At 52.6% G+C, this 26230-nt stretch overlaps 1 protein-coding gene across 25 annotated transcripts in view; it reads right to left on the reverse strand.

Moving 5' to 3' along the window:
* The window catches only part of LOC146866844 (scavenger receptor cysteine-rich domain-containing protein DMBT1-like), a 605183-nt gene that overhangs the window by 102202 nt on the left and 476751 nt on the right, over positions 1-26230 (reverse strand). For 23 of the 25 annotated variants that reach the window (XM_085602150.1, XM_085602105.1, XM_085602159.1 and 20 more), the window contains one exon: positions 22531-22560. The exons of the other annotated variants lie outside the window; for them this stretch is intronic. In XM_085602150.1, the coding sequence (XP_085458276.1) occupies positions 22531-22560 (30 nt within the window). The remainder of the gene's footprint in view (positions 1-22530; positions 22561-26230) is intronic. 25 annotated transcript variants of the gene reach the window in all.

Here is a 26230-nt window from a genome sequence, read left to right on the forward strand (position 1 = left end):
GAGAGAGAGAGACAGATCCCTGGCTCAGGGTAAATGCATATTTGTTGTGACCCTAGTGCCGACCTTAGAGGCCGTAATCATATGCAATCATTCCAAACACTAAGGGACCTATTAGGATGTCGGGAAACGACCCTAGCAGTGCTGGGACCTGCCACCAGTGGTGCGGCGGTCCTGCACCGGCAATTAGGATGCCATCGCGGCGGTGGCATCCTCTATTCCCAGCATTGTGGTGGGGTGGTGCTATGAGCACCGCCCGCCGCAATGCTGGGAATGCACATTGTGCCTTGGCTTGCACAAGGTGACAGACACCGCGCGGTGCCTGCCACTTTGTCCATGCCAAGAGGGGGGTACCACAGGTACCCCCATGTGCTCCCCTTCCCCCCAACATCCTGTGGGCCCACAACAGGCCCCCAACTGAAGAAAACGCATGCCTTTCCATTGCGGCAATGCCACCACGGAAAGGCTGCTTCCCGCTGCCATCATAATATGGATGGCCGTGTCTAGCAGACACCGCCACCATATCAGGCCCCTTTTCCGCCCAGTCACCTGTGTGACCGGCAGAAAACCAGCGGACCGTCTTTCTGTCCGCCGGGGTCCTCCCTGCCATACTAATAAGGAGGGGGCGAAATGGCATGCGGGCGGAGGAGAATGTTGGGCAGATCACCACTGCCATGCGGGTGGTGGCGATCTGCCCGACATTCTAATAGACCCCTAAGACTTTACATCCATGTTGGATACAAGGTGCTAAGTCTTTCACTGCAACAGATGTAGAATGCTGATTTTATTCTACACTTTAAAAACAAGCCTGTTTACAGTATGAACAACAATCTCCTCTGCCCAATGAAATAATGCCTCTATATCGCTATGACGACTTCATATATACTGATGGATCTGTCCAGCCTGCCTTAAGGACAAAGCATCAATGCTTGTTGGACAGGCCACACGAAGGGCTTGCTCCCTCCCCGCACGACAGGGCCCGAGCTCCGGCCCACCAGGCATAACCCACGAAAAGCACCTGTACCCCGTCTCCCGACGGCTCTTCTGCCCTCGGACCTCTACTCATCACGGGGCCCAGCCCCACCGGCTCCCCCGGCCGGTTCAAGCCGCCATCTTGGGCCCTGCACCACGAGGCCGCGTGGCCTCGCCCCGACCCTAACCCCGGGCCTGACCGGCCCCGACATCCCGGCACCACCATCCACCCGGGAGGTGAGCGGACCACTTGGCAGGTCAATGGGAGGACGAAGTGTCAAGAGCTCTTCCCCCGCCAGGTGCCGATCGCCTCCAGCTCCCCCAGGCGCTGGCTCCACCCCCTGCTGGGTGTCTGGACACCTTCATCCCGGGCCCTCCGACCTCCAAGTGCGAGGGTCCGGACATCAAAGAGCGCCTGCCCTATAACTGGGGCAACTCCGGAGCAGGAAGGCAGTTGTATCCTGGAGTCGAGAGACACCGAGAGAACTCAGCCTTGACGGACTACTGGCGCTGCCGTAGCCCGCTCTTGTGAACCATCGTCCTGCCTGCTGGCGCTGCCGCGGCCTTCTGCAACATCCATCCTCGTCGGGACCTGCTGGCGCTGCCGCGGCCCGTTGTAACGACCATCCTCACCGGGACCTGCTGGCGCTGCCGCGGACCGTACATCGACCATCTTTCCGGGACCTGCTGGCGCTGCCGCGGACCGTGTGCCGACCATCTCGACCGGGACCTGCTGGCGCTGCCGCGGCCCGTACCAACTAACCCACCAAGCTCGAGGATTGTGAGCTATTCATCACCTCATCCGAACTACCTGACTGGTAACCAGACTGTCCCGCTCCCCCTTACCCTGCATTGAGAGACTTGAATCGAGGGGAACCCTGAGTCCAGACCTCCTTGTACCATTCAACCGTACCTTAAGAAGTGCTTATAAAGAACACTGAACCTTATCCGTGTGTGGTATCTGTCTGTGGGGGGGAAGTTACTTGTCTGTACGATCGCTGGAGACGGCTCTCCCCGGAGGCCTCTCCTCCTGACCCCGGCCGACCCTCCCGGTCCGTCTACCCTTTCTAACATTGGTGGCCAGCGGCGCGATCCGAATCAACGCGTAATCGTACAGAGAGTAGCTCACCCCACGACAAAAACACGATGTCAGCCAAAGATAGCAGCTCCACCGAGAAATTCCAAATGGATAAGTTAGAAGAATATAGCCACCGCGAACTGAGACAATTCTGCATAGAACTTGGCATTGCTACCACCGGCCTGAGCACCAAGGATGATCTAAAGAACGCCCTAGAGTCGTGGACAGAAACTGGGGTCGCCGGACCCTCCGACCAAAGCAGCATCACACCAGAGAGGGACGCCACGGCTCCCGAGGAGCGGGGAACGGGCCTCTCGCAGGAGGAGATCCGAGAAAGAGAAAGAACCAGATTGCACGAGTTGGAAATGGCACGACTCAAGATGGATGGGGAACTCAAGTTAGCTGAACAGAAACTCAACCTCGAGCATATGCGGCTCCGAGAAGAACGAGAAGAGAAGCAGAGACAGAGAGAGCTGGAGGAGAAAAAAATAACGCTCGAGCACGAGCGCCAACTAGCGGAGATAGAACTTCGGAAACAGAATAAAGAACTGGGGGTGCCTGAGCGACCACACACCCCGGGGCCAATCGAGAAAAAAGTCCACATCCCCAAGGATGTTGTCCGCGAGTATGTCCGAGAAGACGACATACAACAGTGGTTTAAAGCCTACGAGATCGCCATGACCTCCCACCGGATCGACCGGAGTGATTGGGGAGCCGGACTTTGGGGGAGGTTTGTCAATGAGGGTCGCGATGCCCTACTGCAGCTCCCCGATCACCAAATGTCGTCCTACGACCACATGAAGGCTGCCCTCCTCACCCGCTACGGCCTCACACCCGAGATGTACCGCCAGAGGTTCAGAGATTGCACCCGGATCCCAGGTACAACTTGGGTAGAATACATGAACTATTTTAGCCGTGCCTTCGAGGGTTGGATCAAGGGGAGCCATGTCACCACCTACGAACAACTCTTTAACCTTATGGTATGGGAGCACCTGTCGAACAACTGTTTCGTCGAGCTCAGGCAGCACCTCCTCGACAGTAAGCTAACTGACCCCCGGCAGCTCGCCGACGAAGCTGACCGATGGGAAAGCACCCGGGTGGGCCGGAGGGGGCCACACGAACAGAACAGAAGCAACCCAGGCCAGCACCGTCCTCGGGGAGGAGGAGGGGGCCAGGGGCGAGGGAGAGACGCCTTGCCAGCAACACCCGTGGCCAGCACCCCACCTCCGGCCGGCCGGGGCAACCCCCCGTGGCGTCCTGGGTTCCGAGCCAACGTCACGTGCCACCGATGCCAGCGAGTCGGCCACTACGCCAATGACCCGAGCTGCCCGCAGAACCAAACACCCAAGCCCCGCCAGGTAGCTGCCGCCGCCCTGGGGGAAGAGCGATTATCGGAGGAACAGGAAGAGTATGAGCCGGCCCAGCAAGAGTGGGAACCGGCCGCCATGGTCCTGGCGTGCCTAGGGGGAAGAGACATGGTCCCGCGGGCCCCCCTACCCGCTAACACCAGGAAATACGGTCAGTGAGTGACCATTAATGGACATCGGGCCGAGGCCTTGCGTGACACAGGCGCCAGTGTGACGGCCGTCCGCTGTCACCTGGTGAAGCCCGAGCAGATCCTGCCGAACATTCTCTGCCCCGTCCGCTCGGCAGACAACTCTGAGAGTATGTGTCAAATGGCCTGCGTCCCGTTCGAATGGGGAGGGGTCTCCGGCCTGTTGAAGGTGACGGTCCGGGACGACGCCCCCGTGGACTGCCTCCTGGGGAATGACCTCGAGAGTTCCCCGTGGGCCACCGTTGAGAGAAGAGAGCACCTGGGGATGCTGGGCCTCCCGGACTGGGCCTGCGTAACCACCCGGTCCATGGCCGCCCGTGCCGTCCCCCGATCAGAAGAACCGGAATGGCCAGCACCTCCGCCCCCGGTCGCCCCAGTAGAAGACAACGACGAGGCCAGCCTCCCAGACCCGACGACCGAAGGGGACGCGCAACCCCAGAACCTTCCTGACCTGGCTCAGTGGCGTCAAGAAGGGGGGCCCACCCAAGAACAGTTCCGCCAGGAACAAAAGACCTGTCCCTCCCTCGAGGGACTCCGCCAACAAGCCAGCGCCCAGAACGCAGGAGACTCCACCGGAACTCACTGGGTCTACTGGGATAACGACCTGCTATACAGCGAGCAAAGAATCGCCGAGCTGGGGGCCGGTCGAGTACTGGTGGTACCTCTCCGCTTCAGGGACTTCCTGCTCAACCTGGCCCACGATGTCCCCCTGGCTGGACACCTGGGCCAGGACAAAACGTACAGCCGCCTAGTGACCCACTTTTTCTGGCCGAAAATGAGGAACGACGTCCTGAACCACTGCCGATCTTGCCCCACATGCCAAGCCAGCGGGAAGAGTGGTCGGAAGCTGAAAGCCCCTCTGCAACCCTTCCCTGTGGTCACCACCCCGTTCGAGAGGGTGGGGATAGACATTGTGGGGCCTCTGGACCCCCGCACGGCGCAAGGACACAGGTTCATCTTAGTACTGGTGGACCATGCCACCCGCTACCCCGAGGCGGTGCCCCTACGGACCGTGACAGCTCCGGTGGTTGGCCGGGCCCTAATGGGGATCTTCTCCCGGGTAGGCTTTCCCCGAGAAGTCGTTAGCGACCGAGGCACGAACTTTATATCCAAATACATGAAGTCCCTCTGGCAACAATGCGGGGTCACCTACAGATTCACGACCCCCTATCACCCCCAAGGGAACGGACTAGTGGAGCGTTTTAACCGCACTCTCAAGGGGATGATTGGGGGATTGGAAGAGCCCCTCCGTCGCCAGTGGGATGTACTACTCCCGTGCCTCCTCTTCGCCTACCGAGAAGTTCCCCAGAAGTCCCTCGGTTTTAGCCCTTTCGAACTCCTGTACGGGCACCCTGTGCGAGGGCCCCTCAGCCTAGTAAAAGAAGGTTGGGAGATGGCCCCCCTAAAGACCCCTCCAGACGTCTTCAAATACCTCCTGGCCCTACGCAATCAGACCCGGCGCTTCAGAGAGATGGCCAAGGCGAACCTCGAGGCCAGCCAGGAGGACATGAAGAGGTGGTATGATCACAATGCCTCCTCCGTTGAGTTCGAGCCTGGACAACAAGTATGGGTGATGTCCCCCACCGAACCATGTGCCTTGCAAGATAAGTGGACGGGGCCCTTCAAAGTGGTCGAGCGCAAAAGCCCCGTCACTTACCTCATCGACCTGGGGACCTCCCGGAACCCCCTTCGGGTCCTCCACACCAACCGACTCAAACCACACTTTGTGCGCTCAGAACTCAGCCTCCTGATGGCTACGGACAGTGGGGCAGAGGAAGACTCCGAACCCCTCCCGGATCTTCTGAAGACTCAGGAGAATGACGGCTCCGTGGACGGGGTCCGGCTCTCTGACGCCCTCACTTCGGAGCAACGCCAGGGCTGCCGGAACCTCCTGCTGCAGTTCGCTACCCTGTTCTCCCTCACCCCCGGGGTCACCCCTTGGTGTTTGCACGACGTGGACACCGGGGACAGTCCCCCTGTCCGACACCGGGCCTACCGCGTACCAGATCGGGTACGGGCCTGCATACAGGAGGAAGTGGCCAAGATGCTCACAATCGGGGTCATCGAGCCCTCGGACAGTCCCTGGGCCAGTCCGGTTGTATTGGTCCCCAAAGCCGCTGCCCCCGGCACCGCACCTGAACTGAGATTCTGCGTCGACTACCGGGGCTTGAACGCTGTCACCCGGACCGACGCTCATCCGATCCCCCGAGCAGACGAGCTGATCGACCGGCTGGGGGCCGCCCGCTACCTCAGTATCTTCGACCTAACAGCGGGCTACTGGCAGATCGGCCTCACACCCAGGGCTCAGGAACGGTCAGCCTTCTCTACCCCCGATGGCCACTACCAATTCAAGGTCATGCCCTTCGGCATGAAGAATGCCCCCGCCACGTTTCAACGCCTCGTGAACCAGGTCTTGGCGGGGCTCGAAGAGTTCAGCGCTGCCTACCTGGACGATATCGCTGTATACAGCCGCCACTGGCCCGACCACCTCCGTCACCTCCAAGAGGTCCTACAGGCCCTCCAGCGGGCCGGCCTCACAATTAAGGCCGGCAAGTGCCAACTTGGCCAAGGGTCTGTGACCTACCTTGGGCACCAAGTGGGAAGCGGGCTGGTGGCCCCGCTACAACTTAAGATTGCTGCCATCCAGTCCTGGCAGCCCCCCGTCACCCAGACCGAGGTCCGAGCCTTCTTGGGGCTCACCGGCTACTACCGGCGGTTCGTGAAGGACTACGGCAGCATCGTGGGGCCCCTCACGGGTCTCACGTCCAAGAACCAACCGAAGTGGATTAACTGGACCCCCGATTGTCAAGCGGCCTTCGAGAAGCTGAAGGCCGCTCTATGCACCGCCCCTGTGCTCCAGGCCCCCGATTACAGTCGGGAATTCGTGGTACAGACCGACGCCTCCGACCACGGCATCGGAGCCGTCCTTTCTCAGTTAAACCCCGAAGGTCATGACCAGCCGGTGGCCTTCATCAGTCGACGTCTCCTGGCCCGAGAACAGCGCTGGAGCACCATCGAGAGGGAGGCCTTCGCAGTGGTGTGGGCCCTCAAAAAGCTCCGGCCCTATCTCTTCGGTACCCACTTCCGGGTAAAACCGACCATCGACCCCTGCAGTGGCTGATGCAGATGCGGGGGAGAACCCAAAACTCTTGCGCTGGTCCATTTCCCTGCAGGGAATGGACTTCACTGTGGAGCACCGACCAGGCCAAGACCACGCCAACGCGGATGGCCTGTCCCGCTTTTTCCGCCTCGACGAAGAGAGTCCCCAAGGAGATGGGTGACTCTCCCCGCCTTCAGCTGGGGGGGACGCATGTTGGACAGGCCACACGAAGGGCTTGCTCCCTCCCCGCACGACAGGGCCCGAGCTCCGGCCCACCAGGCATAACCCACGAAAAGCACCTGTACCCCGTCTCCCGACGGCTCTTCTGCCCTCGGACCTCTACTCATCACGGGGCCCAGCCCCACCGGCTCCCCCGGCCGGTTCAAGCCGCCATCTTGGGCCCTGCACCACGAGGCCGCGTGGCCTCGCCCCGACCCTAACCCCGGGCCTGACCGGCCCCGACATCCCGGCACCACCATCCACCCGGGAGGTGAGCGGACCACTTGGCAGGTCAATGGGAGGACGAAGTGTCAAGAGCTCTTCCCCCGCCAGGTGCCGATCGCCTCCAGCTCCCCCAGGCGCTGGCTCCACCCCCTGCTGGGTGTCTGGACACCTTCATCCCGGGCCCTCCGACCTCCAAGTGCGAGGGTCCGGACATCAAAGAGCGCCTGCCCTATAACTGGGGCAACTCCGGAGCAGGAAGGCAGTTGTATCCTGGAGTCGAGAGACACCGAGAGAACTCAGCCTTGACGGACTACTGGCGCTGCCGTAGCCCGCTCTTGTGAACCATCGTCCTGCCTGCTGGCGCTGCCGCGGCCTTCTGCAACATCCATCCTCGTCGGGACCTGCTGGCGCTGCCGCGGCCCGTTGTAACGACCATCCTCACCGGGACCTGCTGGCGCTGCCGCGGACCGTACATCGACCATCTTTCCGGGACCTGCTGGCGCTGCCGCGGACCGTGTGCCGACCATCTCGACCGGGACCTGCTGGCGCTGCCGCGGCCCGTACCAACTAACCCACCAAGCTCGAGGATTGTGAGCTAGTCATCACCTCATCCGAACTACCTGACTGGTAACCAGACTGTCCCGCTCCCCCTTACCCTGCATTGAGAGACTTGAATCGAGGGGACCCCTGAGTCCAGACCTCCTTGTACCATTCAACCGTACCTTAAGAAGTGCTTATAAAGAACACTGAACCTTATCCGTGTGTGGTATCTGTCTGTGGGGGGGAAGTTACTTGTCTGTACGATCGCTGGAGACGGCTCTCCCCGGAGGCCTCTCCTCCTGACCCCGGCCGACCCTCCCGGTCCGTCTACCCTTTCTAACAATGCTCATCTGCATGAGGGCTCGTAAAGGGGCACATGCATGATGGAGAATTCCATCCTGAGAAAACCTATACGCAGTCACTAGGTGACTACACAGCACAGCTGCCGGAAGTAAAGGCTCTAATGCTGGCATTAGAAAGTACAGATCATGGATTCCTTACACTCATATTGTGAGTATAACGTGGGTTTCTGTTGCAGAACCCCCCCCCCCGCTTTTTGCCAGATGTCTGATGCACTTTGACTTGATGAACCCAGGACCTGTGTTCTTTCCCAGAACTGTACATTTTTTTTTTTTTGATTTTCAAAAACCTTTATGGAAGGCGTACGTTGTTGGCCACAGTATGGTGCCTACATCCCGGGGCGGGCCTGCAACGCAAAGTAGTGTTCTGTCTAGCAATATACGCGGGGGAAAGGTACACAGCAAGCCACCTACAACCACAACAGGCCAGCCGCGTCAAGTGGGACAGGTTTGGCAAGCACCATTAAGGGGGTCAAAGTATTTTAAAGAATATAACTTATGAAAAATACAACATTACCACTTAAGCATAGTGTTAGATTTGGGGGTCTCTAGTTGGCAGAGGTAGGTACCTTTGACCAAACAGGGGCCCTTTGGTCTAGTCATGGTAAGGGGGCACACTCCCAAAATTACCCCTGCTCACCCCCTTGGTAGCTTGGCACGAGCAGACAGGCTTATCTCAGAGGCAGAGTGTAAAGCATTTGTGAACACATACAGTAATACAGTGACAACACTACAGATGGACACCACACAGGTTGTAGTATAAAAAAGTAGCGATCTTTATATAGGCTTAACACAAGACTACAAATGTCAAAAATCCACAATACTGTACTTTAGAATGGTAGACATAGATTAGTTCTCTTTTGAAATGCAATAGTGTTCAAAGTAAAAAGAAAATGCTTTATTTAGGATTAAATGAAAAATATTTAAAGGACACTATTTACAAAGGCCAATGGCCAGTCCAGATCAGAAGTCCTTGGGGGGGACACATGGCCACGCATCTCCCCTAGCGTGCCTGCACATGGGGGGGGGGGCATCATGTGGGGAAGGACCAGGCACCGCAGGGACAGGAGGTGTAAGGGTAGGTGTGGTGGGTGCAGGGCTGGACGCCTCCACCACAGGGGGTGGGGCAGCACCAAAAGTGGAGGTGAGCTTGGCGCTGCACACTTCTGCCAGGGCATCCAGAGTATCCCCTGCACCCGAAGAAACCACAGGCACAAAGGAAGGGGGGGTCGGAGGGATGGGGTGCAGCGCTACTGGGGGAGGGGGAGGACAGGGGGGGGGACTCAACTCCGCTACCCGTGGAGTTCCTTGCCCGTTTGCGGGCTGGTGAGCCAGTGGGGCTGAGGCCCAGCACAGCCAAGTAGCTCTCTTTTTCAGACTGTGTGGCAGGGGAGCCGAGGGGAGTGCCTTTGAAGGGACTGGTCAGTGAGGCGTGCGGACTCAGACTCTGGCTGTGTGTATGCCTGTGTGCCCCAGACCCAGTGGGTGTGCCTTTATCCCCCTGAGTGTGCGTGCCAGGAGGTGTGCGCCTGCCCTTACGTGTTTGTGTGCTGCCTGTGTCTGGTGGGGTGTGCGCTTGGGAATGTCTGGGTGTGCATGGGACAGGCATGGGAGTGGGAAGTGTGGATGGTGCAGGGGTGGGGGGGACAAAGCGCTGCAGGAGACTCATTGCTGCTGTCAGTGAAGAGTCCATGGACCTCAGCAACATCCATTGGTCAGACATCGCTGCTGACATGCCCTCCATGAACGACACCATCTGTGTCAGCAGTCTGGTGTGGCCATGGAGGACATTCAGCATCGATGTCTGGCCAACCTGCAACTGCCGCTGAATGTCCACAGACTCTGCAGTGAGGGCATCAGGGGGGACAGGGGCAGGGGGTGTGGTGCCTGGCACGAAGGAGACATGGTGGTGCCCTGCACGGACAGAAGGGACCGGAGCAACTGGGAGGGCGGTGATGGGAATGGAGGGGGCGGTGACAGATGTTGTGCTGCTGCCAGGTGTTGTAGCAGCCTCCGCCCCCTCGAGGAGTTCAGCCTCGGACCCATCAGCGTCATAGTCGGTGTCACCACCAGACAGGCCCTCCGCCTGACTCCCCTCGCCCTCCGTGCCACTTGCTCCCGCAGACTCGCCAGCAGTGGTGGCACCGGTGCTGGATCCCTCCTCCAGGTCCGTGCAGGTGTCTCCCTCGGTGTCCTCCGATGATGCTGTGGGCAAGGTGAAGATACAGAAAATAATCAGTCACCTGTATACATCTGACACCTGAGTCCAAACCAAATATGTCACAGTGCATATCAGGAAATGCATCATGAGTAACATCTAGAATACTCCGCACATATGTAAGCCCTGCACTCCCCAGTTGGTTGACCCACCATGCCACTTGGAAACAATGCAAATTAGGACACAACAGCAAATAACTTGATATCGAATTAGACTGAGAAGCTAGTGTCTGGGAACAGTTGAGCACAGCAAAACTACGAAGGCATGTCACCTCTTGTTCACTGTGAACGAAACAGAATTGGTGCACCCAAGGCCAAATAACAGACCTCAATGCTGAAGGTGTCCCCACACTCTGAGACCTGTGAGTACTTTGGAAACCCAAACGAAATACATTGTGATCCCTTGGGACTAACAACACTTTACACAATCTCCATGTTTAGAATGTGTGAATGTGCCACTTTTTGAACAGAACACACATGTGCCTGTATAAAAGAAGTCACACAATGAGGTTCACACAAAACTACATTTACACAGCCATTGTATGAGCTGCCAGCCTTATTCAAATAAGCCACTGTTAGGAAGAAATGGGGTTTCAGTAAGTACATATACATGGCACCACGGCGGTCTGGATGACTTGACACTCATAAGTTGGTATCAGCAACAACCAAGGACTTACCCAAATGCAACCACACAGTGGGAACATGGATATGTATAATCTGAAAACAAGTGTTATTCGAACTGTGCCTTCCTTTAAAATGTGTTACAACAAACAAATGATGGACGGAATGCTGACAATGCAGACATTCTCCCCCAGTCAAGAGATGTTATGTTATGTTATGTTAATTTATTTCTTCTATAGCGCACGGCTACTCCAAGGAGCATCCCGGCGCTTTGCTGAAGAACAATAACAGATAGAAACAACACATGGCGACTGCAAAGAAAAATAGAGAGAAAGACACAGGTTATCCAAAAGTACTTAATTAGCAAAGTGCCACGTTTTAAGCTCCTTCCTAAAGGCAAGGAGACTCGGGGCCTGCTTGAGAGAGAGTGGCAGTTCATTCCACTCCTTCGGGACTAGGTAGCGGAAGGGTCTGCCACCCATCCTAGCACGCTTAATGGCCGGAACTGTCATTTTGAATAACAGAGATGATCTCAAGGCCCTGCCCGGTACATATCGGGACAGACGTTTCCTTATGTACTTGGGGCAAGGGCCGTGTAGAGCCTTAAAGGCAAAAGTCAGGCACTTAAAAAGAATTCTTTTAGTGATCGGCAGCCAGTGTAAGTCTCTCAGAAGAGCCGTAGCGCCGGCTCTTCTAGGGAGCCCGTAAATAGCGCGGGCTGCCGAATTCTGGACCACTTGCAAACGGGTCAACAGATATTTTGGAAGGCCCAAAAAAAGGGCGTTTGCGTAGTCCAGACGCGATCCAATCAGGGCCTGAACAATAGTCTTCCTATGTTGAACAGACAGAAGAGGAAGGAACTTTCTCAGCATACGTAAAATGCCAAAGCATTTACCTGAGAGACAGGAGATGTGTGGCCCAAAAGACAGCTCATTGTCCACAATTACTCCTAGGTTTTTTGCTTTAAGTGACACGCTGTTAGGAGGAAATAAATCTTGAGGCCACCAGGCTTTCCAGTCTGGTTCACAGGTGCAACCAAAAAAGAGCAGCTCCGACTTGTCGGGATTGCACTTAAGCCCGTTACACCTGAACCACTCGAAGACCGCCCCCAAGCAGTCCTTGATCTGTACGCCATCGAAAGTACCGCCCCTGTCACAAGTGAACAGGAGCTGGGTATCATCGGCGTAAGATATGACCTGGGCGCCAAAGGATTCCGCGACTGCCGCCAGAGGAGCCATAAAGATATTAAATAGCGTGGGGCTAAGAATGGAACCCTGCGGTACCCCTACCTCTAGCGGAGACATTTCCGCAGAAAAAGGAGGCGCCCAGATCATTTGTCGGCGGCCGGCTAGAAAAGATTTAAGCCAACTCCACACCGTTCCCTGAATGCCGCACTCCCAGAGTCTTTTAAGGAGGCGATCATGGGGGACGGTGTCGAATGCCGCCGATAGATCTAACATTATCAGCATAGCCCTTCCTCCCGAATCAAGAACTTCCCTGATGGCATCCGTGACCTCTAAGAGGGCCGACTCTGTGCTGAAATTTGCACGAAATCCAGATTGCGTATCGTGCAACAGGTCGTGTTCCTCAATGAAATTAGAAATCGTCCGATGGACAAATTTCTCGGCCACCTTTGCCAAAGCAGGGAGAAGGGAGATAGGTCTATAGTTGGCATGGATGAGGGGGTCCAGGGCAGGCTTCTTGATCAATGGCAGGATCAAGGTGTGTTTCCATGCTTGTGGGACCGCTCCTGTGCTCAATGAAGAATTCAGGAGAGGATTAAATCCATCGTTCTTTTGCCCACTACACCACCCCAGTTTAGACATGGCCATATGCAAATCAGTCTTGACCCTGTGCCTCATGGGAACAGTCCAGCCCGAACTGCCAAGCCATGTCTTCCCTGGACCGGAATCAAGCATCCTAGGACCGGTTTCTGGCTATCAGCCGTCATCAGCCAGGATAGCTTGACTCCAGTGGCGTAGTGAGCACGGGTCCCACGTCTGGGAATACCCATCCCACTTAGGGCGAAAAGCGTTACAACAAAAAAATGATGGACGGAATGCTGACAATGCAGACATTCTCCCCCAGTCAAGAGATCTGGGTTAAATCCTTCGTTCTTTTGCCCACTACACCACCCCAGTTTAGACATGGCCATATGCAAATCAGTCTTGACCCTGTGCCTCATGGGAACAGTCCAGCCCGAACTGCAAAGCCATGTCTTCCCTGGACCGGAATCAAGCATCCTAGGACTGGTTTCTGGCTATCAGCCGTCATCAGCCAGGATAGCTTGACTCCAGTGGCGTAGTGAGCACGGGTCCCACGTCTGGGAATACCCATCCCACTTAGGGCGAAAAGCGTTACAACAAACAAATGATGGACGGAATGCTGACAATGCAGACATTCTCCCCCTTCACACTTTGCACATGTGTGCATGTATTCCAAACGTGTCAAGCACAGCATCACTGGTATGGCACAGTCACCAACACCCGCAACTGTCGCCTGATGCCAGGGACAGGGACACTAATAACTTACATAGAATGACCTGCGTGCCACTTCTTCACATGATGTTTCACTTTGGCTATCCCAACATGCCATGGCTGATGACGCCTCTCCGCAACCCAAGATCAGCTGCAGATCACTGTTATAATAATGCACACGGGCAGACCAGGCGAGTGATTGAGAGGACGTTTGGCCTCCTGAAGAGCCGATTCCGGTGCCTTCACAAAACAGGCGGGTCCCTCCCATATGCACTGGCAAAGGTCTGCAACATCTTCCTCGTGTGCTGCATGCTGCACAACATGGCAGTGGAGAAGGCAGTGCCACTCATCCTGGGTCTGGATGAGCTGGAACATCCACCCGTGGCGGATGAACGGCTTGGTCACGAGGCAAGTGCGGAGGAGGAGGAGGAGGAGGACATCCGAAGTCAGCTCATACGCAACTTCTTCTCATGATGGTGAGTCACTGGGTCTGAGTGTGCACGCTTGGAGCCTTGTGTGGCAGGTGTTGCAATGTGTGTGTCCAGCTGACTGTATGCTAAGTGACTTAGAGGTGTGTTCTGATGTGTCACTCGAGTGATGATGTAATTCCACACATTTTAGCAGAGACACTAAATTTAGAATTAGCATGGTGACAACATTATTCATGTAGAGTAAATGACCATGCATGCGGATAACAATATTTTCGCTGTCTCCTTGTGTGTCTGTCATCCCCAGGGTCTTGCGCATGTTGTCTGCTCGTGTCATCGTTGGCCTCCTGATATTCCTCATGAGTATTGCAACGTGTGCTGAATCAGCGTTCCATACACGGACATGTTGAAAAGACATTTTGGGTAGGGATTGCAGCAAGGCATTTTGGGGGTGTTACGTGTTTTGAATGTGTGGGGACTGCTCCTGTGCATGTTGTGTTACCATGCATACATGTCGACTCACCATGGGGCACATGACATGTAGCATGACTCCCATGAATTGATAGTCACCCTTCGTGACAGTCATCTGTAATGGTTTGTGGATTCTGAGGAAGGCATCAATGTGTGTAAAACTTCACTCAGACACATACAGGATGCTACGGGTGGACATAGTGTGGGACATCCCCATAGGAGGCTCACTGGGGAATTGCTGCCTCTCCGTGTGCAGCAGGGGGTGTTTGGCCCACCTCCTTCACTTGTGTGCCAGTTCATTTGGATTTACAACATCTGTGTTGTGAAGGGGGTGTCCAGTGTAGGTCCCACATGTTCAGCCACATGACCTGTGAGTCCGTTCATATTGATGCATTTCCCTTAGTGTGAGCCTGAGTAATAAAGGTGTTCCTCACATTCCAAGGTGCCTCATCTCTGTCAATGCAGGCCTCTTGCCACTTTGCATGCAGCATCTCTGGCATAGTTGACAAAGATAGTGCATATGAGTCTATGTGTAGTTTAGCAACATGCATGCAGTTCGTCATGGATTCAAATCTGTATTGTGCATGAAGTCCATGGTTGTGTATGTATTTGAGCATGTTGGTCCCCACAACGGGCCATCAACACCTGCTGAGGGTGTGTCTCCTGTGCGCAGCTCGGCCTTCTGTGTCATGATTCTGTGTCAGTCATCTTTGGTGATTGTGCATCCATTCTCTCGGGGTGTGCCATGGGTGACCGGACACTCCTTCCTTTACATACGTCTGTTGCAGTTGTCCTTTCTGACATCCTTGTCTTTGTGTGCAACTCTTGGCATACTTTCCAGGGCATGGCGCCTGCTGCTGCAGCCCCTGCAGCAATGGCCCACAAAGTAGTGGGATTCGGCAACACACACGCCTCAATGCTCCTCCCTGCCTCCCTCCACCCATTCATTTGGCTGTCATCATCTTGTCTGTGCCACTGTTGCGGCCACGGCTGGACCGTCAGCACATGCAGCGTGCACATTGCACGACCCTCATGTCCTTGCATGACCCACATCACACTACAGTCTGATGTTGTAGCTACTCTCCAAGCAATGTCTATCCAAAACGTAACCGCCTGCTCTCAGGCATACCCTAACCGCACCTTTGCATGCTGAGTGTGCAACTCCAACTGGCTACACAGCGCTGCCCCGCCTTCCAGGCCCTGTCACACCAACCAGATCATGTCCCTCCTGCCCCACACAGGCTCCCTCCACCAGCAAGGCCATGGGAGTGGGACTCAAGCATTCAGCATGTGGTATAGTGGTGTCATCTGGTACATGGCTCAGGGATCATCTCTCAGCGTGTCAATCTTCAATGTGTCCAGGACCCCCCTCTCCACCGTCACATGCGCACACAACCTCCACATTGTCGTATGCCATTGACACCCAGGTGCTCCTCAGCCTCACCAAAGACGCAGCCATTGCCAGTTCCAACATTCAAGAAGGTATGAGGTCCGTTGATGAATGGCTGAACACCAGCCACCTGAGGCTGGACTTGTACAGGACTGAGGTAATCATCTGAGGATTTTCCCCTTACAGCTGGCTCAACTCCTTGTGTCCCACCCACAGGGGCCCTACACAAGCACCCAGTGGGCACGCACACAAGATGGTGTGCATCATGGATTTGTCACTCACATTTGCCATGCAAATCCCCAGCATCTGTACCTCATGCTGCAACACCCCCTGCATGATGCACATAATCCTCAGATAGATTCACTCCAAGGAAAGACAGACCATCTCCCAGGTCCACGACACCAGCCATGTCAACTACTGCCTCGCCCTCTACGGAGCAAGTACATCCAAACTCATGGGAAACTTGTCCACATCCAGGGTGCATCTGCACAACTCTGCTTCAACATCCCGCACCCCATCCACATCACCGTCCACCTGAGATAGCTGCAAGGGATCACTGTGTGCTGCAGGATGACCTTCACACTCCTCACACACACTCAGGAGGCAGTCAACAACCCCATATCCAAAAATCAACCATGTACGTCTGTCATCCAAGACCCCTTGGCCCAACTCTATGCATCCGAACTTGGCCTTGACAACATTCTTCACATCCACAACACTCCAGCATGAGGGAGATGGTTCTCACGCATGGACAAACATACCTGGGACTCCCTCCCCGGGAACCTCGACATGAGCCATGACCTCTAGGCCTTCATCATCCTCTTCCTGATTGGTGTGTCCGCACAGTATTTCAAGCACCCCCTCAGCAGCTTGAGGCCATCACGGGTGAGTGTTGGGATCCCAGGCTGTATCGGATGATACATTATGACCCATGTGTGTCCTGTACCGGTCTCAGATCCCAGGGTATGGATGGCTGGAGTTAGTTCAACACTCAGGCATAGTTTGACATTTACACACACGTATGTTGTGGACTAATGCAGAATGACAGCAACATCTCATGACAAATAAATAGTTTTATTGTCCGTGGGGTGCGTGTTTTTGTAGAAAAAATAAGGTGCTCTACCGGGTGCATAGAATCCAAAGTTCACAGGGGGAGATGGGATCTTTGGCATTTGAAGTCATCAGAGTCCAGACCACAGTGTTGGTCATCATTGGTCAGACTGTGACCAGCAAGTCCATGTGGCAGACAATGTCAGTGAATGATGTGCTGCTGTTGCGCATGAAGGCCAGGTGACCTGGGAGATGTGGATGGTCCGCTGCCTCTCACGGTCTTTTCCGTGGATGACCCACCTTCCTCCGGGGACCCTCAGATGCAGGCCTTGACGATGTTTGGGAGGCTCCGTCGGACTAATCCTCCTCCTCCTCCTCCTCCCTCCCTGTGGCTGGTGCTGGTCTGCGCCTGGTGTCACAGGGAGGGTTGCCCATGTTGCCGGCGATCCGATGGAGTGAATGGCTCATGTCCCTTTGCACCGCCAGGAGCTCAGCCAGTCTTGCCTCCATCCGCCCTTGGTGTTGTTGTTGACTGGCGTGTTGATCGGCCTGCTGATTCTTAATGTCTGTGAGGGTCGCCACTACCTGACTGATGGCCCTGGTGTCACGCCGGTATGCCTCCATGATGTTGCGGACGTGTGACATACCGGTCCCTTCAGCTGTCTGGTCAGGTTCTCGCCTCCGCCTGCCTCCACTCCCACCACCCCTGCCCACACAAGCCTGGCCTGCCGTTGTGGGCACATCGGGTCTACGGGACCCCTGAGGGATGGCAGTGTCGGTGTTGGCTGCCTCCTCCTGGGTGCCCGGCGAACCTTGTCCCTCCAGGTCAGACTGGCTCAGTTGTTCAGTGTGGGCAGGGCTCCTGGGTGTCTCCTGGGATGTGGCAGTAATGGGGATGGTGGTTGGCACAGATGTACCTGAAGCAGGTGCTGCAGTGGCCTGGACACCAGAGGGGCCAGGTGGGTTGGGGTCATCCGCAGAGTGTTGTGAGGTGTCGCTGCCGGTGGGATCAGGTTCCTCCCGAGCCTGGGACTCTGGTACTTCCCACCCATTGTTGGGGGGCGATCCGTGACATTGCCCTGTGTGTGAGAGAGAGACAATGTTAATGCTGTTTAATGCGACATCCATGTTTCATACATATTCTAGTTGCCACAGTTCCTCCAGGTAGTTGTATGTGCCTAGCATTCACATCAATGTTCACTTGTGGATGGATATGTTGCAGGGGACTGATTGAAATGTTATCCAGGGTGTTTGACATGTCGAATTTGGGCTTGGATGCTTATTTGGCTGTGGCTTGATCTTGTTGTGTCACATGTCCGTTGTGAGAGTGGGTGACTCCATTGGCTGCCCCAGGGGTGTGTGCTTGTGTAAGGGGTGAGTGATCATCCCTCAGCCCAACGCTGTTCAACATCCACATGGCCCCCCTCACACAAGTGGCCCGCCACCACAACCTCAAAAACATCTCCTATGCAGACGACACCCAGCTCATCCTCGCCCTCACCAAGGACCCTCACACCGCCAAAACCAACATCCACGAGGGTCGGAGGGCCATCGCCGACCGGATGCGGAGCAGCCATCTGAAACAGAACTCGGACAAGACGGAGGTCTTCATCCTCGGACCCACACCCTCAGCCTGGGTCGACTCCTGGTGGCCGATCGCTCTGGGGACATCACCGACACCCACCAAACATGCATGCAAACTAGGATTGATCCTCGCATCCTCCCTCTCCATGTCCAAGCAGGTCAACGCCATCTCCTCCTCCCCTACGCACACTCCGCCAGATCTACTGGTGGATCCCGACCTAAACAAGTAGAACAGTGACACAGTCCCTCGTCAGCAGCTGACTGGACTACGCCAATGCACTCTACGCAGGACTCCCATCCAAACACCAATGGCGGCTACAGCGCTTCCGAAACGCCTCCGCACAACTGATCGTCAACGCCCCCCGCCACAGCCACATCACCCCCTCCTGAGTGACCTGCACTGGCTCCACATCAACAAGAGGATCACCTTTAAGCTCCTCACCCACGCACACAAGGCACTCCACACCGCCGGACAAGCCTACCTGCACATCAGACTCAGCTTCTACACCCCCACCCGCCAGCTCTGCTCCGGCATCCTCGCCCTCACAGCTGTCCCCCACATCCAACGTACGCCCGTCTGCAGTAGATCCTTCTCCTACCTCGCCGCAAAGACCTGGAACACCGTCCCAACCCACCTACGACTGACCCAAGACCTACTTGTCTTCAGAAGACTCCTCAAGACCTGGCTGTTCGAGCAGTGGTGGAACCCCCCCCCCAGCGCCTTGAGACCCTGACAGGTAAGTAGCGCGCCTTACAAGTACCCTGACCGATTGTTGATTGATTGACGGTGCCTGCTGGTGGGTGTGGTGTGATTTGGCAGTGGGTCTCCCAGGTGATGTATTTGTCCCCGCATGGCGCATGCTGCCATTTCAGTGAGTTCCTGTCCTAGATATCTGAGCTTGTTGTGTTTGAGTTTGCAGTTGTTACAGGAGGGCCTTGTGCTGCCTACAGCAGGGCCAAGTGTCAGGTACCTTGTCAGTACTTTGCCAGTCCCTGTGCATTGCGCATGGTGCATGGGTATGTACCTGGGCCATATGGGCTGAGGGCAATGGTGTCTGTTTCTGAGTTGTACAATATGTTTAGTGATCCCCACCCTCCCAGCATCCCGGACATCCTGTCTTGGGTTTGTGGTTTGTGTAGGCTGGGACATGGCATGGCCTTGCTTTGTGAATGGGGCATACTCATGTTAGTGGCATGAGCGTTGTTTTTGAGTGTGGTTGTGTCCGGTGAGGGCTTGGGGGTAGGTGAGTGCATTTGCTGCAGTTGGGGTGTGGATGCCATTCCCCCATGTTACGTAAGTTGTTTGTGTACTCACCAGGCTCTCGAACTCCTTCAACTCCGTGTTCTCCCACCGGCAGAAGCAGGGCCATCACCTTCTCCTCCCAGGGATGGTAATGTACCGGTCTGCGGGGCAGCCCACCTCCTGTGATGTTACTCTGGGCGTAGTCCTCATTCATTTTGCGCTTGACTGCCCTCCGCAGATCGTACCACCTGGCTTGGCATTCATTCCTGGTCCTTCTGATGGGCGCAACAGCATTCACCTGATCGACGATCCTCTGCCACAGGCATGTTTTTTCAGCTATGCTGGTCTGTCTGACCAATACTCCAAAGAGCTGTGGCTCTACTCTGATGACTTCGTTGACAAGGATGTCCAGCTCCTCCCTTGTGAACTTTGGATTCTTGTCTGTGGGCATGGTGTGGGGTGTGGATGTGGATGGTTGTGGGTGTGAATGTGTAGGTGTGTGTGTATGTGTAGAGGGGGTATGTGTGAAGGAGGTTGTGTGAAGGTGTGTAAGTTAAGGTGTATGGGTGCGGTTGTTTGTGTGTGATGTCTGTCAGCAGTGGGTCTATTACAAAGGATCATGGTTTGTGACTGTGGGCCCTTTTTATTGGTCCATTTGTGGGTGTGGCTGGGTTTGAACTTTTTCTGGGTGTGTTATAAGAGGTGGTTGTGAGTTTGGGCCTCTGTTTGCCTGTTTGGATGTGCCAGGTCAGTCTTTTAGATGTTTTTGTCCTGTAGACGTGTTTTGTGGTGTTGTGCGAGTCGAATTGGCCGTCCTTGTGCTGTTTTACAGTGTCCTGGTTCAGTACGAGTCGTTTTCGCGTATGTAAGGTGCGTGCATACGCTATGTTGTTGTACAGTGATCACATATGCAATGGTGTTGTACGATTCGTACATACGCGATGCTGGGCTATGGTGTTGGGGTACGGTGCGTCCGAGTACGGGGCTGGGGTGGGGGGTACAGGGCGTACATACGCAGGTGCTGGGGTGGGGGGTACGGCGCGTACATACGCGGGTGCTGGGGTACGGCGCATACATACGCGGGTGCTGGGGTGGGGGGTACGGCACGTACATACGCGGGGGTGGGGGGTACGGCGCGGACATGCGCGGGTTGGGTGGGGGTACCGTACGACTCGTACCCCAGGCCCAAGTGTACCCGGGGTAGGGGTCATACAAAGTTCGTTCCGTACGGGATGTTTTCCATACGCTTGTGTATTCAGGACACCGGTACGGATCGGACTTGTGCGCTCGGACTTCAGTTTTATGACTCGTACATAAAACTGTCCGGGGACGTCTCGTAGACTTTTCCCAATACGATTCGTATGTAATTTTACTGTACGAATGGTACTTCGCCGTTTGTACGGGACTTGTACGACTCGTACGTAAAAAAATACGGATACGAGTCGTACGGTAATTTTTTTTCCCGGATCGGAATCGGCACCTTAGTATCAATTTAATAATTAATTTTAACCTAATTGAAATGTAATTTCCTTCTTACCATATACCCCGAGAAAACCCAAACCCACCCATAAAAGTTGATATAAAAAATGTATTTACACAATTAACATAATTAATTATTAATAAAATAATCATCATTAAGTACAAATATTAATAATAATTACTTACAATTAAACCCCACAACCCATCCCTTAAAAAATAAACTACACAATTAACATAATAATGATCAATTACATAATTAATATCGATTACCAATGAATTATTAATTAATTGAAATTAAATGACTTCCCACCATTTACCCCTTTAAACCCAACAACCCGCTAATAAAATGTATATTTAAAAAAAAAAATATTCAACACTATTAACATAGTTGACTAACTAAAAAAACAATATTAAATAAAAATTAATCTTTAATTTATTATAATTAAATTACTTCCCACCTTGTGACCCTGCACACCCTGAACCTGCTACAGTACTAAGAATAACAACTATTACATATTTTAAATTTAACAACTCCTAAACATTTTACAAATACATTAATTAATATAAACAATCAGCATACAAAAAAATGCATCAAATATATTTTAAATATATACCAAAATACATAACAATAATTAAAAAAGGATAATAAAAAACAACAATATTTTTTTAATCGATCTTAATGACTTCAATATCTTAATAATTGATATTACTTACTTTAAAATCGATATTCTTGACACTATTCTTGCTGACGACATTTACATGTCACGATATTTTTGAGTCAATATTTTTGCAAGCTGATATTTCCGACTCAATATTTTGTCTGAAAACTGGCTTGAGCCATCAGGACAAAAATTAGAGTCGAGTGTTTTCCCTTACTCCATGTAGAGCAAGGAAATAGTATGTTTTGCCGAACAGTAGCACAGATGATATACAGCAGTGCTCCCATTCAGTTAAACCCAAATGGACCACCTAAGTATTTGCATTATTCAACATCTTTCCTGTCTCTTATTATAGCATTTCTGAAAAAAGCACATTCAAAGAAAAAAAAGCATAAATGAAAGATACACACAGATATTAATGTTTTATTACACCTTCATCCGGACACCCTGCACATGTATTCTCATAGATCGCAGTACACTTATCTAGTATTGAAGCCAGCTAATGAGTTTTTTGTTATGAAGTTGTATTTTTACAAAGCTCCTTCTGCCAGTTACATATTAGATGCAGTTTAGTCTGCCACAATTTGTCACTAGTACTACTCAGAAAAAGGTAGTTGGGGTACAGTTTGTTTTCTCCAGTAATCTTCTTTCTTTGCACTGCAATGCTCTCAGTACAGCTGTATGTTGACCTGGCCTATTGTGATTCTCCTCCCACCATATGTCTCATCGCCTATTACGCAAATATTGTGTTATCATTTCTGTTAACCTTAAATTGCCCTTTATAGATATTTCCTCTTTTGTGAACTAGCAGTGCACTCACTAATTTACACTGCACACAAGCATAAGATAATTTGGATCATAATTACCTGCTGTTGGCATTGTAGTTGCTGAGTGACCTGTAATCGGAAAAGGCAGCAAAATCAAAATCATAATCAGAGAAATACAGCTGAATGTCATTCATAGGTGGTCTCAATCAAATTATTATAAAGGAAAAAGCAATCCATGATGAACATGATCATTAGATTTCAGACCAGTTCTTAATCATCTATTAAAACATTACATTAAATAAAATAGCTTCTATCTCCAAAAACGTTTAGCGGCAATTACCAGCAGTTCATTTGTGATATCTTCCAGGCCTATAGGGACATTGTCCATCACTTCCCGTCTCAGACCTCAGTGACGGGAATTAGTTCTGAGAATGTTGTGTTGTCAGATTCCACTGTCTCACTTGTCAGTCATGTGTACATTTCTGCTAAATCTTTAACGTGCTGATCACCATTCTACCGTTTCTGCCTTTTCATTCTTCTGCCTCACACCTTCGAGATCCTCATTTTCAAAGAGGTAAACTGTATTGAGCGCCTCCACTCAGAAGTCATGGGGAAAGTGAAGGGTGCTCCTTTGTAGTCCCACACATGCAAAATTGGGATGTGTCAAATCAGTGATTTTGGCGGGCATGGATCTTGTTAAAGGGAAATATAAGCCACCCTCCAAAAGTTTCTAGATTGTCCTTATATGCTTTTAAAACATAAGAAGAATAGTGGCACCCTTAAAGAGCTTCGGACAAGCTTATGAGATCCCGAGGGACACTATAACTAACCAGAAATTAGTCTGCAGCCACCCTTACGTACCGCATGTGAGTCTTTGGACACCCTCCAATGACCCTCATACTGTGGTTCGGGACAGACAATCGACAATCGGAATTCCAGAGCTGGGACTTACATCTTTTAGACACAATTTGCTGACTCTCAGTTAACCTCAAAACACCTCAGCCTAACCTCAACCCCCTTCTGTGTACACTAAGAGCTATCCTCGGTTCCTCTGTTCCTGCTCTGATCCTTAGAGCGCCATATATACCCTCCAGGTGCACAGAGAGACCCTTTCATACCCCACTTAGATTAAGGGGCACCATGCCACAGTTGACATAGGCTATCTGGTCACCGTCTGTTACTCAGCTCCCTGTGTCTCTAGACACCATCACAGAGATAACAGAAAGGTACTTCACTAATCTGCATCTACTAAAGTAGAGCACAACTATGATTGAAGAAAAATCCTGGCTTGAAGTCCTGCCAAGGGATACTGCTGTTCTCCTATGCAGCAGCTTACATCACGTATATACACATATATTTTCAAATGCACACATCTCTACTTATTGTTTTTTTATGCACTTGTTACCATAGTTCTGCAGTTTAGTATCTGTGCCAGCGTGCCATATGCACCATACTGTAACCTGCAAGTCAGTAGTGAAATAATTTAATGCAAAAAATCAGTTTGTATTGTATGGTATTTAAAAGGTCATTTAGACCATAAGTACCAGCATATCTGTTACACAACATATTGTAGAATATCCGCGCTCCTTCTCAATCAATCAATCACGATTTGTAAAGCATGACAAATCACCCGTGAGGGTCCCAAGGCACTGAAGTTTTTACGTGTTTTGCGGTGCTCTGGTTATTCCGACAGGTCTTTAGTCCTTTTCTTAATTTCTGGTGCAAAGAAGTAGTCCTATGGTGCAGGGGAAGGTCATTCCAGGCTTTGGCCACCAGGTAAGAAAAGGAACATCCGCCCCTATTGGCTCGGTGTATCCGGAAGTGTTTGCGCGGAAGAGAAAGGCAGATCACAGGTGTCTGTTTGATTGGTGGAAGGTCATTCATTTGTTGATGCATGTTGGTCTTTCATTGTGCTGAGCTTTCAATGCATGTGGGTCAACATCTTGAACTGTCCTCTTTTCTGGATCAGGAGTCAGTGTAGCGTCTTGAGGTGCAAAGTGATGTGAGTCCATCAGGGAAGGTCGAGGATGAGCCTTGCTGCAGTATTTTGTATTGTGTGTAGTCTCTTGAGGAGGTATGCAGTGATTCCTACATAGGGAGTTTTGCCATAGTCCAGCCTGCTGGTGACGAAGGCCTGAGTGATGGTCCTTACAGTTTTGCTTGATAGTCAACTGAAAATTTAACAGAGCAAGTGTAGAGTGTGGAAGCAGGTGCATGAGGCAGCGTTCACCTATTTCTTCATAGATAACTTGCTGTCCAAGATGATGCTGAGGTTGCAGGCATGGTCTGTCGGGCAGGGCAAGGGCCGAGTCCAGCAGGCCACAAAGTGTCATTCCATGGTGAGGTGGTGTTCCCAAAGATGAGAACTTCTGTCTTGTCTGTATTGAGCTTAAGACAGTTGCCCTTCATGTAGTCGGTGATGTTCATCATACATCTATGGAAGTTGGCTCTGGTGGGGGAGGAGGCTCCTGACATTGAGAGGATGAGCTGGGTGTCATTGGCATAGGAGATGATGTTTAGTCCATGTGATCTGACGACGTTGGCCAGGGCGGTCATATACGTGCTGAAGAGGGTGTGTTGTGGGACGATCCTTGTGGGTGCCGCAGATGATCTGCTTTGGTTCCAAGGTGAACAGTGGGAGGCGGACTCTCTGGATTCTTCCAGTGAGGCGTGTGGTGATCCATTTGAGGACATCTCCCTAGACTGCGATTTGGTGAAATCTGTTGATCAAGATGTGGTGTGTGACAGTGTTGAAGGAGACTGAGGGCTGCTGTTTCGCCGTGGACCAGGAGGACCCTGAATTTGTCAGTTGCTGCGATCAGAGCTGTCTCGGTCCTGTGGTTGGCTGGTAATCCGGATTGAGAGGGGTCTAGGAGGTTGAAGTTTTCAAGGTGTTCAGTGAGATGCTGGTTGATAGCCTTTTTGAGAAACTTTGGCAGAAATGGAAGCAGGATGATGGGCTGGTAGTTCTTTGGTTCTGCTGGGTCTGCGTATGGTTTCCTCAGAAGGGGCCTCACTTCGGCATGTTTCCAGTCTTTAGGGAAGGAGGCCTTGGTGAAGGTGGCACTCAGGAGTTTCTTGAGCACGTCGCCAATTGTCTTGCTGCCAAGGTTAAAGATGTGGTGGGGACATTGGTCAGTGAGTGCTCCCGAGTGTACAGAGTCCATGATGGAGACTGTGGCTTGAGTTGTCAGAATTTCCCAATTCATACATTCTGACCTGCAGAAAACAGTAGTCTCATTGTTAGTTTTATCTAATCTGGACTACTGTAACAGTCTTGTGATTGAAATCAATAAAGCCCTCTTTTATAAGATGCAAGTCCTGCAGAACTCAGCTGCTTGCCTGTTATTCAAACTCCCTAAATACGCTTCTGTAAAGGGGGCGTTAAATTCGCTTCACTGGCCTCCAGTGAAAAAAAGAATTACATTTAAAGCTCTCTGCATCGCTTTCAGAGCGCTGCACAATCAGCGTCCTTTAAATTTGATTGACCACTTTCATTGGTACTCTCCCCCTAGAATGCTGCGGTCTTCCTTCCATCGGCTGGTGGAGGTTCCCATGGCGCGTTTGTCACACTGGGGTGGTAAAAGCTTTTTTCACATTACCTCCAGACTTTGGAATCAATTGCCACTTTCACTGAAAAATGTACCTGACTTGTGATTGTTTAGGAAGGGTCTGAAGACCTGGCTTTTCTAGGCCTATGCATATCAGTGTTCAGTTTTGTCTCTCTAATTCCCCTTGGCTGGTAGGAGGTTTGGATGTGAGCGCCTAGACGCCTTCGGGTATTAGTGCGCTATATAAA

Source organism: Triturus cristatus, chromosome 1_2 (assembly GCF_964204655.1).
Source record: "Triturus cristatus chromosome 1_2, aTriCri1.1, whole genome shotgun sequence".
NCBI classification, from domain to species: domain Eukaryota; kingdom Metazoa; phylum Chordata; class Amphibia; order Caudata; family Salamandridae; genus Triturus; species Triturus cristatus.